Consider the following 19,950-nt stretch of genomic DNA (forward strand, 5'->3'; position numbering starts at 1 on the left):
GTGGTGTCCTTCTCCTGGTTCATGGTGGGGGACCTGTAGCTAGCGATGATGTAGTAGGGTATTTTGCCTATAGTTATTTGGACCTGGAGTAGATCAAGAGAGTCATACTGTTTTACTAGTCTCAAGGTGTATTTCTATTTAATGAAGATATATACATCTCCACCTTTGGGTGTGAACATGTGAAAGGCATTGTAGCATTGCATTGCTGGGGTGCTGTCTGTGGCCTTGAACTAAGTTTCAGTAACTGCACAAACGTCAATATCTTCCGAGGTGAGGATTGCATCCAGGGAGTGCAGTTTACTGTTTAGGCTCCTAGCATTAAGCAGCATGACCTTGAGTTTGTCTCTAGTGGATTTCTTTACATCAGAAGTTTTGTTGTTTTGACATTGCCTAAAAAAGGCACTATGGGGGAGGCAAGCATCTTTGCCAGTATCTGAAAGCCTTGAAGAGACAGGTGAAGGCCATCCCTGGTAAAGCAGCATGGCCATGTCTTCCCAGGCTGTCAGATACTGGATCTCCACCTGAAGTGACACCAGAAACTAAGCCAGTTATTGAAATCAATTTTTTTTTGTCTGTATTGTGGTATCATCCTAGGTGAAGGTAGAATGCTGCTTAGGGCTAGGGATATACGTGCCTGGGACACATAATCTGAGAGTTCAATCATGTCTGTCTTCATATAGTCCAGAGAGGTACATCTCAAGTCATTCACTCTAACGTGTACTATGACAGATTCATAACAGTAATTGTTGCTGAGTGACTTGAGTGTGTGCGTGATTTGATGGGTCCTGGCACCTGACAGGCAGCTGACCATGACCTTCTCCTTGTCCAGACTGGTGAGGGGGACATCTGTGTGTCTCACTACTGAGTCACCTATAACATTAGGTCTAAAGATGTTTTGCCTTAGGGGCTTAATTGTTGAGACACTGATATGTGTGTTGTTATGTGTAGTGGTAGATTCTGTTCTTGTACCAATATGTGTAGGTCGTTTGCACCTGGGAGGTCTCTGGTCTTTTTGTAGGCTTTTACTGAGTACCTCTACATATATGGGTTTATATGTCTTGACCTTATCTTCTGTGAGTGGAGAGGTGTGTGTGCTGACAACCTATTTGATGTCTTGTTTACTGTTATGTGAGAGGGCTGATTCTAGTTTCATGGTATAGTTACATCTTTCACATACCATATTTGTTTGCTTTAGGAGCAAGGGTTGTCAGTATACATGAGGCAATTGCTGCATTGCCTCAGGATGCCCACATTAATCAAGCTAGTTGGAGAAATTTGGAAAGCTGACTGTCCATAGTAGCAGGTAATTCTTAAGTACTAATTTGTGAGATGGCAAATTAGATCAACTATTGCTCTGGGATTAACAAGGGGGATTATTCTGTAGAAGATTAGGAATGAAAAGTGGGGTGAAGCTGCTCAGCTGAGTTCCCTGCAGTGCAGAAGTGTGCAGCTGCATTGCCCACAGAGCAGCAGTGAACCTGAGAGGGTTTAACTGACTGGTGTCTACGGAAAAAATAGTTTCCAGATGTTTGCATCTATACAAGGCAATGCTAACCCCCGTTATGAGGTGTGCAGCTATGAGTAAATGCAAGGCTTATATACCATCAAAATTAAACAGTTTTAAACTAGTCTGCCAGTAGGAAATCACACAATGATCCTTCCTCCAGCAATGCCCAACTCAGACAAGGTTATATCCACCCTCTTCTGCCACAAGGGTCCAGGGGAGCCCTGCTTAATGTAAGATGGCTGGATTTGAGTTCAGGTGTATGAAAAAAATGGCTAGATTCAGCAAGTCTGGATCTAATCTGTGCTAACTAGGCAATATTTCAGTGCAAAACAAGTACAATTAATAGGTAGGCACAAACAGTGAAAACAGTCAAGAAGTCGCAAATTAGTGCAGTAAAGCAGTAAAATAAAGATGAAAAAGTATAGATCAAACTCAAAATAAGCTTAATTTCTAGTTTTTAGCTTTGGATGGCTTGGATTCAAGCAGAAACACTCTGGACCTCTGGTGAAGGATGCCAAACCCAGAGCAGCTCAGGTTAATTGAGCCAAAAAACAGATTATATACAGGTGACAGTAAACAGTTTTAAACTAGTCTGCTAACAAGAATTCACACAATGATCCTTTCTCCAGCAATGGCCAGCCCATACAAGGCTATAGCCACACTCTTCTGCCACAAGAATGCAGGGGAGCCCTTCTTAATGTAAGATACTGGATTTGAGTTCAAGTATATGAAAAAATGGCTAGATTCAGCAAGTCTGGGCCTAGTCTATGCTAAGTAAAATTTCAGTGCAAAATAAGTGCAAGTAATAAGCAGACACAAACAGTAAAAAACAGCCAGAAAGGGAGCAAATTAATGTAGTAAAACAGTACAATACAGATGAAAAAGTGCAAATCAAACTTAAAATAAGCTTAATTTCTTGTTCTTAGCTTTGGCTAGCATAGATTCGAGGAGAAGCACTCTGGATCTCTGGCAAAAGATGCCAAACACAAAGCAACCCCAGTTAATTGAGCCAAAAATGTGCAAATACAAGGCTTATATACAGGTGAAATTAATAGTTTTAAACTAGTCTGCCGATAGGAAATCACACAATGATCCTTCCTTCAGCAATACCCAACTCAGACAAGACTATATCCACACTCTTCTGCCACAAGAATGCAAGGGAAAACACTATACCTTGTGTTAGTGAGTGAAACACCTTAACCATTATACCAGTCCCCAATCACATGTATATCAGCTGTTAGTGGCATTCACAATCTCATTAGCAGACATATGTTATTTTATAAGGTATGCACCATCAGGCACAGTCTGTGTTTTATTTGATTTGAACCCGAAAGGTGACATTTTCTAAGTTTAATATATCAATGCCTGACAGGTTTTATTTTTTTAAGTTGAGGTTTTGGTAAAAATGCAGTTACTGCATGTTAGTGCATTAGTCAGTGTGACAAATCAGTTAAGTACTTCACTTTTGCAGTCCCAACTTTCTTTCCTGTCAGATAGATTTTCATGTGCTCTGAATTTATTTAGTTATATCTTGATAACTGGGATGTCCAGTTTGGAAGAAGCCAATTTTTAATGAAGATGTAAGAAGAAAAGCTCTATAAACATTCAAATAACAGTAGCAAATAACATAACATACTTAAATTATTACAATTTTAGACAATCCTTAAACAAAAAAGGATTGCACATTTACAGACATTAGAAAAATCACATTCATACATAAAATTGTTTGTTGCACTTGCTTGTTTAAGTTTTGCTTAAAAGTTAAACAACAGGCTAATATACTCAAGTGTACTAGCTTTTGATAGCAATTAGTCGAAAAACACAGCATTTATTGTATTTTCTGCCTATCGAAAAAAAAACTTGAAAAAAACAAAAAAAATACTCTTGTTTTCCATACTTTCCTAATAGTTTGTTCCAGAGATCAGATTTTGCTGATCCCTGGGCTTTGTCTTGGTTCCTGTGTTTCTCCATTTTCCTTGTTTGGTCAGGGGGGAGTTTCTTTACTCACCAGTGAGAGTGGGTGTACTGAGCTGCCTGTTGGTCCTCAGAGGAGTGGTTTAAGGCAGTAACTTGTAGTTTATTGGCCATTTTGGGTAATTTCCTGTCTTTTCCACAAGAGCAGCGGCGGTTAATCAAGGTTAAACTATTCGGGCTGCCTAAAGTCCACTCTTCAAATTTTCCCTTAAAACAGCCTTCCTTGAACTGTACTGCTGATCAAACCAGCGTATTCTATATCTAAAAAGTTCAGCTCTACTTGATTCTTAAGTAGACTATTCTTTATCTGTAAAGCCTAGCACTTGCTCCTAAAGTATTTTTTTACTTTGATATAGCGCTTTTATTATACATAGTACCCCACCAGCCAAAACCCCTTTTCGATCACCCACATCCCTCGGAGTCTTTTTAAAGTCTTTGTCTATTCCTTCTAGCATGTCGAGGGATCAGTTGCTAGTGTCTTCTCCTGCTCAGCTGGTGAATCTGGGAATATTGAGGCAATGTTACAATTGTCTCATGTACACGGACAACCCTCTCCTTCTTCCACAAAACACAAATACATGCGAGATGCAACTATATAGCCAAACTGGAGGCTGAGCTCTCTCAACATAGGACTGGCAAGACCAGACAGGAGGAGAAGGTAACCACACACACCACAAACCCAGTCTCACATAGTACTATCAAAACTTCAAATCATACACATAAATGCACAAAGACATACTCGGAGGCTCTGATCAAAAATCTACCAAAACAGCAGAGGCCACCAAAGCAGACACCCAAACAACTGCCACCTCAGGACACAACACATTCAACACATAGACCACATAGTCAGTGTGCCAAACAGTCACGGCCCTTAAGGCAAAACACAATGCCAGACACACTCATCATTGGTGGCTCCATAGTCAGACACACTGACATCCCGCTCACCAGATTGAGTAAGGAGAAGGTCACAGTAAGCTGCCTGTCGGGTGCTAGAATCCGCCACATAATGCAAGCACTCAGGTCTCTCAACAGCAGGTACAAGTACGACTCTGTCATTGTCCACGCTGGTGTGAACGACCTGAGACGTACCTCCTTGGACTACATGAAAAGAGACATAGAGGAGCTCTCTGATTATGTAGCCCAGGCAGGTATGACCCTGACCTTGAGCAGTATCCTACCTTCACCTAGAATGATGCCACAATACAGAGACAAGATGATCAGCTTTAATAATTGGCTTAAACTCTGGTGTCATTCAAAGGGGATCCAATGTCTGTCTGCCTGGGATGACATGCTGGACAAGCCACGCTGCTTCAAGGGACGGCTTGCACCTGTCACCCTGGGCTTCGGATATTGGTAAAGGCTCTTGCCACCCCCATAGTGCCTTTTTAGGCAAGGCTCAAATTCTAAACCTACCACCCTAGAACATAAAAAAGGAAAAAAACTAAGGGTAATGCTGCTCAATGCCAGAAGTCTCAATCTCAAGATGCACTTTTCGAGGCCCTTCTCAGTATGGAGAACATCGATGTCTGTGCTGTGACAGAAACCTGGTTCAAGGCTCCAGAGAGCACCCCGGCACTATCAGGTTTTACCTCATATCATGCGTTCCGGCCCCAAAATCCGGCCAACACCAAGAAGGGGGGGTGTCTATATTCATCAAGGACACCCACACCTCAAGGTTGGTGGCAACGCACGATGCATCGGAGACCATCCAGGTGCAATTAACCATAGGCAAGACTGCTCTGCAATTTGTAGCATGTTACAGGCCACCCTCTCAATCTCTGGAACCTCACATAGCTTTCCTGAAAACACTGGAGGGGATAAATGTATCTCCAAACACCATCATACTAGGTGACTTCAACTACCCAAATATAGACTGGGATCACTACTCAAGCCCCAACACCTTAGCCCAAAGGTTCCTAGAGTTCATAAACTCAAATGCCATGGAACAACTAGTCACCATCCCCACAAGAGGAGAAAACATACTAGATCTCATCATCACGAACATGGGGTCACAATGTTCAACACCGGAAGTATACCCCTCACTGGTGAGATCAGACCACAAACTAATCTCACTAGAAGTCCACATCCCCCCCCCCACCTGAGATAAAAAAGACCACAGTGAAGAACTTCTCAAAAGCCGACTTCACACTTCTAAAAACTGGTGTGGTCTCCTTTAAGGCCCCCGAGCCTGCGGAAACCATTACTCAAGCCGCTGAATCACTTACAAATGCTTTCTACCAGCACCTACAGGACTGCATGGATCAGGCAATCCCAAACAAAACAAAGACTCTTTGTACCAAAGGCAAGCGTCCAGTCTGGTGGACCCCAGCCATAAACAAACTCTACAACAAAAGGAGGAAGCTACTACAAGATAGAGCAAAATCCTTAAAAGGGAAAACACATTTGATCATTATAAGTAAAAAACTAAGAGCTCTCATAAAATCATCCAAGGCAAATTTTGAGAGAAAAATCGCTAAGGACTCAAAAGACAATCATAAGGCCTTATTTAGCTATGTTAGAAACATGTGAGGAAACTTCCAGATATGCTCAGAATTAGTTCAAAATGATGTAAAAATTACTGAACCTACAGACATTGCCAACATACTGGCTGACAGGTTCAGTGCAAACTCCCCGCCCCAAAAGGTGAGATATCTATACCAGAGGATTGCAACCCCCCAAACATCTCAAGCGCTCAGGTGAGAACTGCTCTCTCCAAGGCAAAAAACACAGCATCCATGGGACCAGATGGTGTCCCCGGTTGTGTGCTCCACGAACTCAATGAGAAATTAAACCCACAGTTAGGGCAGCTGTTTAATCTTAGCCTCACCTCAGGATACATGCCTAAGGAGTGGCGTACGGCAACTGTGGTCCCACTTCACAAAGGCGATGCCTCCACTGACCCTGGAAATTACCGTCCCATCAGCTTGACAAGTCTGATCTGCAAAGCTATGGAGAGTATCATAATGGAACTCATAAATAAAGACATAGGGGACTTGCAGACTTTGGATCCGACCCAGTTTGGCTTTGTCAAAGGCAGATCATGCCTTTTAAACTTGGTTGACTTTTTCAAAACAGTCACCAAGGCCATTGATGAGGGAAAGGCAGTCCACACAGCCTACCTTGACCTGGCAAAGGCTTTCGACACAATACCCCACTCAGGTATCATTGAAAAACTCATCAGCTTAAATGTAAACCCATACGTCACAAGATGGGTTGCAAACTGGCTAAGTGACAGAACCCACAGGGTCAGAGTTGCTGGCGCCATGTCAGACTCAAAGCCTGTCACAAGTGGTGTCCCACAGGGCTCTGTCCTGGGCCCACTCCTGTTCGGCATCTACTTTTCAGAAGTACAAGCAAACACAGGAGGATTATGGCTGACAAAATTTGCAGATGACTGCAAACTGGGCGCCATAGTTGAGAACACATCTGACACAGATATCCTGCAGAAGGGTCTTATAGAAATGGTTAACTGGTGCCAGAGCCATGGCCTAAAGTTAAACGCCAAAAAATGCATAGTCATACCCTTTGGGAAAAACAAGGTTACCCCTAGCTACCATATAGGCAGCAACCCACTGAGCTCAGAAGAGGTTATCAGGGATCTGGGGACCCAGGTTGACAGTAACCTTTCGTTTGACACTCACATTGCCAAAGTAGTTAGGAAGACCTTCTACATTGCCCACCTGATCATGAAGGGATTCACATCTAGATCAAGGGAAGTCATCATCCCCCTGTACTCATCGCTCATCAGACCAATGATTGAGTACAATGCCCCATTCGGAATGTATCTGACACGACACCTGCAGCAACTGGAAAGGCCCCAAAAATTCCTCACCAAAAGGATAAAGGGTCTCAAAAATATGTCCTATGCTGCCCGACTGAAGGAACTCCAGCTCTATTCAGTCGCTTACCGTCTGCTCAGAGGTGACCTGTGCCTGACATACAGGGCCATGTCCAACCCAGAATTGATGAACATGCTTCACCTCAAAAAATCTAGATCCCTCAGCACTACAAGGGCGGGAGACTTAAACCTTGACACGGTTATTAATAGGACGTTCTGGAGGGACAGATTCATCACCCAGAGACTCCATATGCTGTGGAACAAAATCCCAGTACATGTGAGGCAGAGCACCTCGCTGGCTTTGTTCAAGAGAAATCTTGACCAATGGATGGGAGATCGCAGATATACCCCAGGGATTATCTCAGTGTCACTGCTTGACAGAGGCACAGCAAAATAATGGGCATAGTATCCTCCAAACTAAAGGGGTGGCGAAAGCCACAAAACTCTGGGCTAGGCTTATAAATGCCCTTGGGCAGATAGCCTAGTATAAACCTATGAACCTATGAACCTAAATATGCAGAAATAGAAGTGTTGAAAAGGCATCTATTTGCCCACTTTCTGCTAATAAACATTTGTGTCTATTTCTTTTTCTCTAACCATTTTTGTTTGCCACTTATGCACCTTTTTGGGATAAGGTTCACCTCCTTTTACTCTTTAAAAAGTGGAGCTGAAATATTCAATGTTTTCATCATACAAGGTAATCATTCAGCAGAGCCTAATGACTGTAATGCACTATATGTCTGTAAAAGTTGTAATATTACAGGGCATATTTTTATTTAGGGGAATATCATAAAAGTAGAAATACAAGGGGGATTTATAAATTTATTGTTAATAGGTACACCTGCATGTACACTTCATGATAACATTTTAGAATTCAGCAACAGTCCTACTGCATTGCAACATAGTGCTCTAGCACAAAGATGTGCAGTACCATGTAGAGCTGCCTGTGTAGCAGTGCAGTATGCTAATGAGGCAGCCCGGAGGAGAGGCATATGCTAATTAGCCATGTACTACATCTCCCCCAGAACCATCTTTAGGAAGGAACTTACTTTCTGAATGAGTTACAAAATTGCTCAGACGTGTATGTCACCATGTCTGGCCTCACCATCTCTGTTGTGAACATAGCCGAAAGGCCATGTCTATTTAATATCATTCAAAGCCGAATGGGGATCAGGGGAATGGGGCACCACTAGATACCATAATAGTGCCAGCAACAGTATAGAGATCAGGAGTGGGTGAAGCACTAGCCACCAGAGAGACTAAACCTGTACTATAATAACACTTAAACTAGTATGGGGATCTGGGGTAAGGGAAACACTAGCCACCAGGGATACTACACCTGTGCCATAAGGGTACTTACACTAGTACAGGAATCAGGATGGGGGGAAACAGTAGCCACGAGGGATACTAAATTTGTGCCTTAACAGCACTTACAGTAGTATGGGGATTGGGAGGGAGCACTAGCCACAATAGAGTACTGTGTAAACTCCTGTGCCTTAAATGAACTTACACTAGTTTGGGGATTGGGGGACAACTAAGGGATAGATGGTGTGTGTGTGTGTGTGTGTGTGTGTGTGTGTGTGTGTGTGTGTGTGTGTGTGTGTGTGTGTGTGTGTGTGTGTGTGTGTGTGTGTGTGTGTGTGTGTGTGTGTGTGTGTGTGTGTGTGTGTGTGTGTGTGTGTGTGTGTGTGTGTGTGTGTGTGTGTGTGTGTGTGTGTGTGTGTGTGTGTGTGTGTGTGTGTGTGTGTGTGTGTGTGTGTGTGTGTGTGTGTGTGTGTGTGAGTGTGTGAGCGTGTTTTCCTCTTTATTATTCCTTTACTCATGTATAAGCAACAAGATCTAGTAGATGCACAACCATTTTTGAAGGAATTATGTCATTAAATAATATATAAATAACGGTTTACAAGTAACTAGACAAAGTCACTGCTGCTGACTGGCATATGGTTGAAAGGCAGTTTTCCAATGTGCAGAATGCTGACTCAAAATACATTGACTACACTACAGCGAATGGGTAGTGTAGTTCAAGTATCTGAGTTCAGCATTGTGCATTGAGATCACAGTTCAGTGAGGAACAGAGAAATAGCCCATTTTCTCACTGTAGTGTGATCTCAGAGTTGGTATATGTAAATTGCAGGGGGTGTGGGAGGTGCAGGGGGCTTGCCCCCCTGCAAAATAGTAAAATACACGTACCGTTGCCTATGGAATGTCATGGTATGTGAAGGTGCATAGCATGGGTGACTGACATCACCTCCTGCTATGTTGAACACATCAAACTATGAGTGTCGATGTATTCATTTTCGACCTGGCCGGAATTTTGCTATTCCGCATTCAGAATTTTGGGTCGATCGTGTGAACGGTCATCCCACGTAGTTTCTAGGCTTCAATAGTAAACCGCAAATAACATATATTTTAATTGTTATTTTCTGTGTCTTTGAATCATGTAAGTGCCTGCAAAATAGGCCATGCCTATCATACAGATCAATCACACTCATCCATCTGTCTAATATCTGACGTTCAGTGACAAAGTGTAGGGGACAACACATTGTGTACATCTCCCATCTCTAAAATCCTCGTTTGTATCAGCAGTACTTTGGTATAACTGACATAAACACTGAGTAGCAAACTTGCACACTGTGTACCTGACTTACACAATGTTTAGTAAAATTACTAAGTCTGTATAAAATTTCCAAATCCCATACATAAAGAATAAGCTAGTTTTGAACCTAGAGAAAGTAAAATATGGAGGGCATATTTTCTATCATAGATGGCATTTCACAAATCAAATTAGCAACTGCATTGATATTTTAATGTTTAAATTGATAGTTGATATTGCACTGAATCATATTGGTAAAAAATATAATAACTGAGTGATTCTGACCTCTCTTCATGTATGTAACAGGCTGTCCATTTTGACAAATTTGATCAGATCTGTGTTGGTAAATTAACATATTCAATTCATCCCCAACATTTTTTTCTTTTTATTCTGTATGATTGATTAGTATGATATTCTAATCAGTTGATAACATAGTCTTAGATTGAAGTTATACAGAAGAATTGGTTCATGGTCAAATCTGCTTCTTAGCCTTGTTCTTAAGGGATGACTAGTCTCCTTTTAAGCTACTTTTAAATGCAAGCCTTAAACAATGTGACAGTTAATTCTGACTGTTAAAAATATGAGAGGCTAAACTTTAAAGGAGTTATCAAAACAAACAAAACAGTTTTACATGATAACACATCATTGTTTGGAAATATATCCTGCAGTTTTATAAAGGAAACTTTATCTGCTTCACTTTCATAACAGGAATTTTGCATCAACAATTCCAATGCCATTCTCTGTTCGATATAACTCATATACACAAAGTATTGAAGTCCTGGACAATGCGCAGCAGCTGAAGAATCTAGCTGACAATATTTCTGGTAAGAAGTTTACTTCTATTAATAATGATAATTAAAGTTACTTATTTGCATATTATTTAGGGTGGTGTGTTAATGTCATGCTAATTTCACATTGGCTTCCTAATGAATTATCTTATCTGAACTTATCAGAGCTCATCAAAAAGAAAATGTTTTCTTTTTTAAAAATAATTGCTATGGATGTAGTGGGGGACTGTACTTCCACACACTCCAGCTTCTATAAACAAAGTTCTGGTTACACGATGTAGGAGAAAGTAAAGAAAACAACTTTTAAAAACTCATTCTTTCCTGTATAGGATATTAGAGTCTTTGTCAGCGAAGCATAGAAAACACTGTTGAACATACAAATTGACAGTAGCATAAAGGATAGAGTATGGATGATTCCAAGCTATGCCAAGAGATCTCATAAATTTAGATTGTTTGGTTGTCAGTGTAAGTGCAAATATTTTTATAGTCCAATTAAAATTTAGACAGATGTATCATAATGGGGTTCCATCTTGCTGGAGGTGTACTACTGATAACAGGGTAACTTGCTGAACATTTTTGGGTCTGCCCTATTTTTTATGGCTTTAGAAACCACCTGCAAAGAGTGTGCTAAAATATGCCCCAGGATTCAGCAAGCTCTGCCCGGTATGCAGGAATAGTGCAAGAGCTGCTGCACGCAATATGGCTGACGAGCGATCCAGGAACGAGCTCCTGGGACGTGCACGAGCTCCTACATTGTTCCTGCACAGACACCACTACTATATGCTAATTACCCAATTTGCTGCTGAAAAAACATGCAAATGAGGTGAATTAGAGATCCATGAAGCAGGCAGGTGTCTGTGGAGGAATAGTGTTGTTGTTGTTGTTGTTTGTCTTTCGGCTTTTTCCTGGTAAGAGGTCACCACAGCGGAACTCTGGTCCACTAATGATTGGTAGTAGATTTTTACGAAATGCTGAGGTGCCAGCTCAATGCCCAACCTTCAACGAAGGCACGCCCATTTATGCATGCATGTCTTTCGAATGCTACCCAACCACGGGGAGGACATGCAGACGCCACACAGAAGGCACTCCCAAGCCAAGCCGAGAATCGAACGGAAGAACCTCTTGCTGTGAGGTAACAACGCTACCACCGTACCACTGCGGCTGGGGAGGAATAGTGTAACCTGCATTGTGCAACCTGCAGAAATGCATTTGGTTACTAACCGAATGCATTTCTGCAAATTACAAAACAGAGGCATGACAGCTCCAAAGAAAGCATGTATTCAATGTCGTAGGCATGCCAATGGCCAGATATATGGCCACTGGCATGGGAAATAGTTGCAAAATTATAAAAAATAACTTTTATTTATTTTTTGGCCAATTTCAGCCACTTAAGCATAGGGCAGTGGTGCGCAAATGGGATCAGGCCAAAACTAAGAAAAAAAGTTGAAAATAAGCTTTTAAACCCAAATCAGCATTTTGCCATGGTAGTCAATGGCATGCATAAGACAACAATACCAGGGAATAGTGGTTGCTAAGTGGGAGGGCTCAGTGTAAGTGTGGTAACTATGAATTAGCATTCTGGTTTATGCAAATTAGGGGATTGATACTAAAGCACAGATTTCCTCTCAGTGTTAACTTGCACCTGACCGTGTAGGTGCAGCAACACCATGGTATAAGAGGCAGATGACCACATAAAGGGGAGTGTCATGCATGCCATAAGCTTATTGGAGCTCTTTTACCCATGTTTGTCCTTAGCTAAGCACAGCTAAAAGGGGGTGTCTGAGGCTGCCTAGCAGTGTTTACATTGCCTAAACTGATATGTGCCCCATGCACTGGGTTTTAAACAAACAAAAAACAAAAACACAGGAAATAGCAGCTCTGTTCACATCTGAGCACTGGGTAAGTGCAGTTCACCTTAGGGCTTAAACGGGAAGGCAATGGGAAGGGAAAACAGCAGTAGGAAGGCAATCAAGGAGAACTAGCATAGCTGGCAGGTGAAATGTATCAGAATCAGCCAATTACACAGGCAGCAGCCCAGCCCAGCACACTATTATAAACTATGCAAACACCTTTCACTTTGGTTTTTCCCACAAACTCTACACCACCGGTGTACACAGACAGGGAAATTTTACCTGATAAAACTAACAAAAATGTTAGGGGCTGCTATCAATGTGTGGAAGAGATTGAGGGTAGTGAGGATGTGAATGCTGACGCCCAACCTATAATAAAGAAAAGAGTGTACAGATCCAGGGTAACCTACCAGGGGCTACATGAGCTGGAGATAGTGGAGTGCTATAGGGTGGACAGGGACATTTTACAGCAAATTGTTGAGCTGTGCCTGCTACACCTCACGCACAGAACCAACAGAAGGGAACCCATCCCAGTGGATAGCAAGGTATGTATAGGGTTAAGAATACTAGCCACAGGTACCTTCCAAAGGCCAACTGAGGATATCATGGGGATCTCACAGGCATCAGCATCCTGGATGCCATGTCAGCACATGCCGGTGAGCACATATATTTCCTCAACACCCGTGAGGCATTGACCAGCAATATGCATCTCTTCCACCAAATAGCAGAATAACCTGAGGTAGTGGGTGCTGTAGACTGCATGCACATACAAATCAAAGCACCACCCAGTAAGAGGGGTAGGGTCTACATAAACTGCAAAGGCTTCCCCCTCCATCAACTGCCAGGTCATGTACAATGCCCAGGGCATTATCTTGAATGTGTTTGCTGGCAGCCCTGGAAGCTATAACGACTCCCACATCTGGCATATGACACAGCTCTACCAGAAATTTGCCAGTGGGGACATCCCATATGGCCACCTAGTGGGGAATGCTGGTTACACACTGGAGCCGTGGCTGATGACACCCATCAGAAATGCACACACACCTGAACAAGAATTCCATAATGAGGCACACGCACAAACCAGAATCATAATTGAGTGTATGTTTGGGATGCTCAAGTCATGGTTCCAGTGCCTGGACATATCCAGTGGAGCCTTACAGTACTCACCAGCTATGTGTACACAGATGTTCATTGTATGTGCCCTGCTACACAATATGATCCTGTGGAAACAGCTGCAGCAGAAACAGCACAGGGCAGGGCCACACAGCCCTCCACCATTGCCAAGGCCATTACAGGCACAGAGGGACTCAGAGGAGGAACAGCCTGAACCTGCCCATGTAGGCAGAAGGAGGCATGCCCAGTATGCCCAGGCATTGGCAAAGAGATAGCGCATAGCACATACACTGACACGGTAGGGTCCCAGGGATTGACACCTCTCTCTGACTCACACATACAGTAAAATGAATGTCAAACATGACACTACCTGTGCTTTACCATGTATAGGGAGTGTGCTATGTGCATCCAACAAAGGTAGCCCTTCAGCACCATCCTCAATACTGGCACAGCCACAAGGTAAGTCACTCTTCCTATCAATTGATGAATGGAGTAGTATGTTCTGCTAGTTGTATCTATGGTATGAATGTGAGCATGCAAGGGAATCGGGTGGCTGAATGGGATAGCAGCAGATAGTGGACTCCTATATGGGCAGCATGAAATCCATAACAAATATTGGTGTCAATAAAGTAGGCAGTACTAGACAAGGTGACAAAACCCACAGCAGTACATGTGGTGGCCCTCTATAGGACACACACATGCATGTCAGTGAGGCTCACATACCCAACACCAGCCTCAACCAGCAGGACAGGTGTAGATGACCATAAAGAAAGGATGTGCTAAGGCCTCCGATTGATGGCAATGGAGAACAGCCCCCCTCCAGACCTACACAGACAGATTACAACAGGTCTGGCAGTTGTATGTGAGTTCTGAAGGGTAAGAAGTCTGAAACTGAAATGTAGGTCAATAAAACCTAAGATCTGTACTCTATTGATATGCCTCTAGTCTGCATGATAGGTCAGAATGCAAAACAAAATGGAAGCCAACAAAGTATCAAATGTTTACAGTTGTCAGGTGTACTCTCCCCACAATCCTACATAGAAATGTAGTAACATGTACGTGTGGGTTTAATAACAGTGGAACACAGATTACCTGAGCTGGCCAAATTTACAGCATAGATTGCTGCATGTGTGCAATATGCAAGGGTCCATGTGTTAGGTTGATGTGTGTTCTATATTGTGTGGAAGTGGTCAGCATGTAGGCATGGAGGATTGTATCTCGGTAGCCTATGGCCAGTACTGTTGATGACAGGGCCATGTTCCGACAACTGCAGTACCAACCACAATGCATCTCAGCAATACCCAATTCAGCAGTCATCCATACTCACTGTCCAGATGTCAATATCTGTCACCGTCTGAAAGATAGACATACCATGAATGTGGGCCCATACGTACACACAGTACACAGGTGGAAGTACCCTAGACAGAGTACATAAAATGTAACTGTCAAATGCACACACACACCTTTGGAATTGTACATGCAGGTTACCAGCACATTAGTTGTCTGTGTAGTATGGAATATTGATGTAGTCTAGCCAAATACTGGCACACCACAAAAGGCACAGTTATGAAGTAATGAGAGACTGCCTATGTCCCCGCGGAAGGCAGCATAAGGGGAATGTCCCAGGTATGTCTGTGAGTCAGCTGCAAGAAGCTTCATTATCACACATGCACTCAGCTCACCCCACCATCAGCCACAGGTTTATCACAGGTCATATCCCTACTGTTGGGAATGAGTGCAGTATGACCCACCCTTCTGTATGAGAATACCCACAGAATGCAGCATGCTGAAGAAGTGTCCCGTGCAGGTGTGTCCCTAGCTGTAAGCAGCACCCTGCCAGCATCCAGAGCAATGAATTAATATGGACAGGAACTATTGCCATTAACACCTCACATGCTTATCCTGTCACCCCAGGGGAATCCAGTGGCTCACATCCTGGGAATGTAGGCATGACAGAATGCACTGGCCTGCTACAGATGCCCTGCATCACTACCAAATGCATTACAGTCGTCTGTCAAAGGCCTGTGCCTCACTTGTACCGCCAATGTATGTCATCTCTAGGGGTCGCAACTAACAACATAACACAGTCTACAGAACACAAATGCAAGGCCATGTTGACAAATCCCAGTAGCATGCCCACCATGTCCTACTGCATGAACTGTGGACCAACCCCTAAATACTGCTGGGATGAAGGGACAACTATAGGGATACTTCTCAGATATCACTCGCATAATGTTAGGAAGAGGATAGAATAACAGAATGGGGGGGGGGTAGAAGCATGGACGTCATGGAGTGTGTGAAGTCTGAAACTCCGATGTGTGCCCATACTACCCCTGCCTGCAAACCTAGTAATGGGTGGCTATAAACCTGCTCGTAAACCACAATGTGAAGGGGAACTGACCAGATATATCAGCCCTGCCTCTGAGTAACCTGGGTGAATCTGTACAGCTGAGGGGTATGGCCACTGCAGAATATGACCATTCTGTTACGTCGATATATGTACAAGCAGGAGATCCTCAGCCACTATAGTACCAAGGTTCTGGACCATTTACACAGACCCATCAGCAACTGTCTGCAGCTATCCCTCCAGAATGGCATGAGTGTGCAAGAATATGTAGGCTGCAGACCACAATACTGGACATAGCTTCATTCATCTTGTATTTCCCATGAAATAACTGTGAGCAAATAAGTATAGCTGTCAGTAGTTGATGACATAATACAACACAGAGTAAAACAGTACATATGTCTGAATATCTCTGCTAACACCAACCATGTAACACAAGCAGCACAGACACAATAGTTACAGTATCCCATTATCTTTCACCCTTTCTGACTCCATATTGTCAACTTATCTACAGATATCCTGCAGAAACAGGATGCTAGCTGTAGGTGTAGAACACCAAATCCTGGACTGGAGTACAGCCTACCTGGAATTAATTAACATACTCAATACAGAAGGTAATACTGGGCATGCTCCTACACTTAGAGAAATGAAGCCCATGTCTGACAACAGTGGGTTGTGCATATATGTCAGTCGCAGATGTCTGTGCACACACACCACATTGCACACCATTCATGCTTTTCACACACATTGGATAGGAATACTCACACATATCCAAGACCAACATGTTATAATATGTCAAACATATAAACACAGAGATGTGGGGACAAACACAGAGATGTGGGGAAGAAAGAGACAAACAGTGACAGAGAGATTTCCATCATGAGGCCTGTCCCACCCACCACACATCCATTTGGCCAATATCACATGATGTGCTGATGTCAATCACTGTAGACATTGCGTTTGGTAACCTTCAGCCCTATAGTGTCTGTCGTGCTTGTGATAACTGTGTAACACAATAGTACAAATCAGTATTCATCTAGCATTTGTATACCCAGTCCTGTCAGATGTAAAGTTGTGTGTGAATGAATGTTGTGTGTGTGTGTTTCCAGAGGATTGGTTTATGGCCCATTCAAACGAGCTGCAGTTCCCATTGCCCATGTTAGCCCTCCTGCTGATGTTAGTCACCTTGAAATAACTCTCTGGCGAAGTCTCAGCCCTATACGCTGCATGGCGCTTGCGATACATGTGTAATACTGTAGTGTAGAAAAATAGTTTGGTAGGAGTTCTAATCCCAAACATGGCAATTGTGAAATTGTGTGTGTGTGTGTGTGTGTGTGTGTGTGTGTGTGTGTGTGTGTGTGTGTGTGTGTGTGTGTGTGTGTGTGTGTGTGCAAGCCTGCTGATGTCAGTCACCTGGAAATAACCTTTCGGACAAATGCCAGCCTCATAAGCTCTGTGGCGCTTGCAATAATTGAGTACTGCTATAGGTGTAGCATACCTTGTTAGGTAGGAGTTCTAATTCCTGCGATGGCAACTGTGAAACTGTGTGCATTTGTGTGAGAGAGTGTGTATGCCTTTGACAATACTTGATATTATGGACATTCACACTGACTGCTCTCCCTTTACCCCTCTTTTAGCACTGCTGCTGATGTCAGTCACCATAAAATACCCCTTGAGACAAGGGACAACCCTATAAGCTTCATGGAGCGTGCAATAACTGCGTAATGTTGTAGTGTAACAGGTAACTTAGGTATGAGTTCTAATCCCTGACATGGCACCTGTGAAACTCAGAGTGTGTGTGTCTTTGATAATATCTGATATCATGGACGTTCACATTTACTACTCTCCCCTTACCCCTGTTTTACCTCTGCTGCTGATGTTAGTCACCTTCAAATATACCTGTGGAGAACTCTCCAACATTTAAGCTCCATGGCGCATGCCATAAGTGTGGAACAATGTAGTAGCAGTAACTACACAAGTATGGGTTTGAGTCTCATCTGTGGCAAGTGTTTGTGTGTGTAAATATACATGTGGGTACCTCAAAGAATTTGGCCCCATGTACACCCAGTGCACATAAGTGCAGAACAATGTAATAGCAGTAACTACACAAGTATGGGTTTGAGTCTCATCTGTGGCAAGTATTTGTGTGTGTAAATATACATGTGGGTACCTCAAAGAATTTGGCCCCATGTACACCCAGTGCACATCTCAGAGCCTGACTTTAGCAGTCCTGCAGATATCATCCACCTTAGAAGTACCTATTGCCAACCCTAAACCATGGCAGGTTAGTGGTGCATGTGGTAAATGCGTAACATAATGATCTGTAAAAATTGTTAGATAAAGGCTTGACCCTCACCCCTGGCGAATGTAAATGTGTGTTTAGGGTAAAGTTATTTTTGGAATCTCTCACCCACTATATCACCCAATGCCAGTATTTACAAGGGCTGGTAATGTTCCTCACCTTAAAAGCACTTTGGGACAACATCCATCCTGTAAACTCTGTGGTGCATGCAGTACACTATAGTGTCAATACATACCTAGGAATGGGTTTGAATTTCAGTACTGGCAAGTATGTGTGTATCTGTTATCAGTATCCTGTGTGGAGGTTGCTGTGATTGTGTAATAACAGGACCCATTGTGGGGTGGATTTTCTAATTATTATTATGTTGAGGACCTAGTATATGTCACAATGTCCACCTTACAAGGACAATAGATGTCAAACACCAGAGAGGCTGGCGTAGACAATCCATAGCCCTACATGTGACATTATGGATTGGTGAACAATACAGGCACCCTTCTATTACTCAGAGAAAACTCTACACCCACGTTTCATACACAAACGCATTTGGCTAGGTAACAACCACTATATTGGTAGTTCCCTGCATATTGCCTCACAGATAGTAACCACAGTGTGATTGCAGTGGACTACATGCCTGTTGACCATAGCAGTGCCACTGACATCAGAAAGTACAGTGATGTGTTACATCTCCTGACTGAGTGTGTGTTATCCAGCAAATAAAAGGACATGGCACCCTGTTCCATCCCAGCAGTAGGCAAATAAATACTTCCAGTGGCTGTTTTGCTATGTTCCCCACTGGAAGCCTGCAACTGTAGAGCCTGCAAATGTAACCCACAGACAGAATACCATGCCTTATACACATACCCTGTATGGGCAGATGCTACTAACTCCAGTGAATACCTGTATCATGCTGTCAATGTAGGTGCAGTACGACCTCAGTTACAGTCTCACCAAATGAGGTCAGGAATGCTACATCAGAAGATGACAATCTGTCCACACAACATTCCCCAGAGACCACAAGTACACTTCCACATATCAAAGAACATGAATGTGGGACATGTGCACAACCCAGACACTCACCATGTTATGAGATATAGATCACATACATGGGAAGCAGTGCACATCACTGGCCACCCACTCTAGTAACCCAGATGAGTGGATGGTGAATACAATACCCACCCCTGGGGACCACTCCAGGGCTACACCCCTGAGCCACACTGGAGACTATTGTCATGTGGCCTGATGCCAAGGTATTTTGCCTAGCCTTGTACAGCCTTCAGGCCCATTCACCTACTACACACCTGTGAAGCAATGAACCTACGCATATATATAATACGTATATGTGTGTATATATATATATATATATATATATATATATATATATATATAGATATATATATATATATAAATATAGCTATAAATATATACGTGTGTATGTACATGTATGTATATATATATATATATATATATATATATATATATCTACATATGTATGTGTGTGTATATATATATATATATATATATATATATATATATATATATATATATATACATACATATATATATATATATATATATATATATATAGCTGTAAATATATATGTATGTACATGTATACACACACACACACACACACACACACAC

General features: G+C 42.7%; 1 protein-coding gene across 1 annotated transcript in view; it reads left to right on the forward strand.

Moving 5' to 3' along the window:
* The window catches only part of PAH (phenylalanine hydroxylase), a 733,016-nt gene that overhangs the window by 648,566 nt on the left and 64,500 nt on the right, over positions 1 to 19,950 (forward strand). Inside the window, exon 12 of the mRNA XM_044087738.1 lies at positions 10,621 to 10,736. Within this exon, the coding sequence (XP_043943673.1) occupies positions 10,621 to 10,736 (116 nt within the window). The remainder of the gene's footprint in view (positions 1 to 10,620; positions 10,737 to 19,950) is intronic.

This window comes from Protopterus annectens, chromosome 11.part0, assembly GCF_019279795.1.
Source record: "Protopterus annectens isolate FY-2018-M chromosome 11.part0, PAN1.0, whole genome shotgun sequence".
Taxonomy (NCBI): Eukaryota; Metazoa; Chordata; order Ceratodontiformes; family Protopteridae; genus Protopterus; species Protopterus annectens.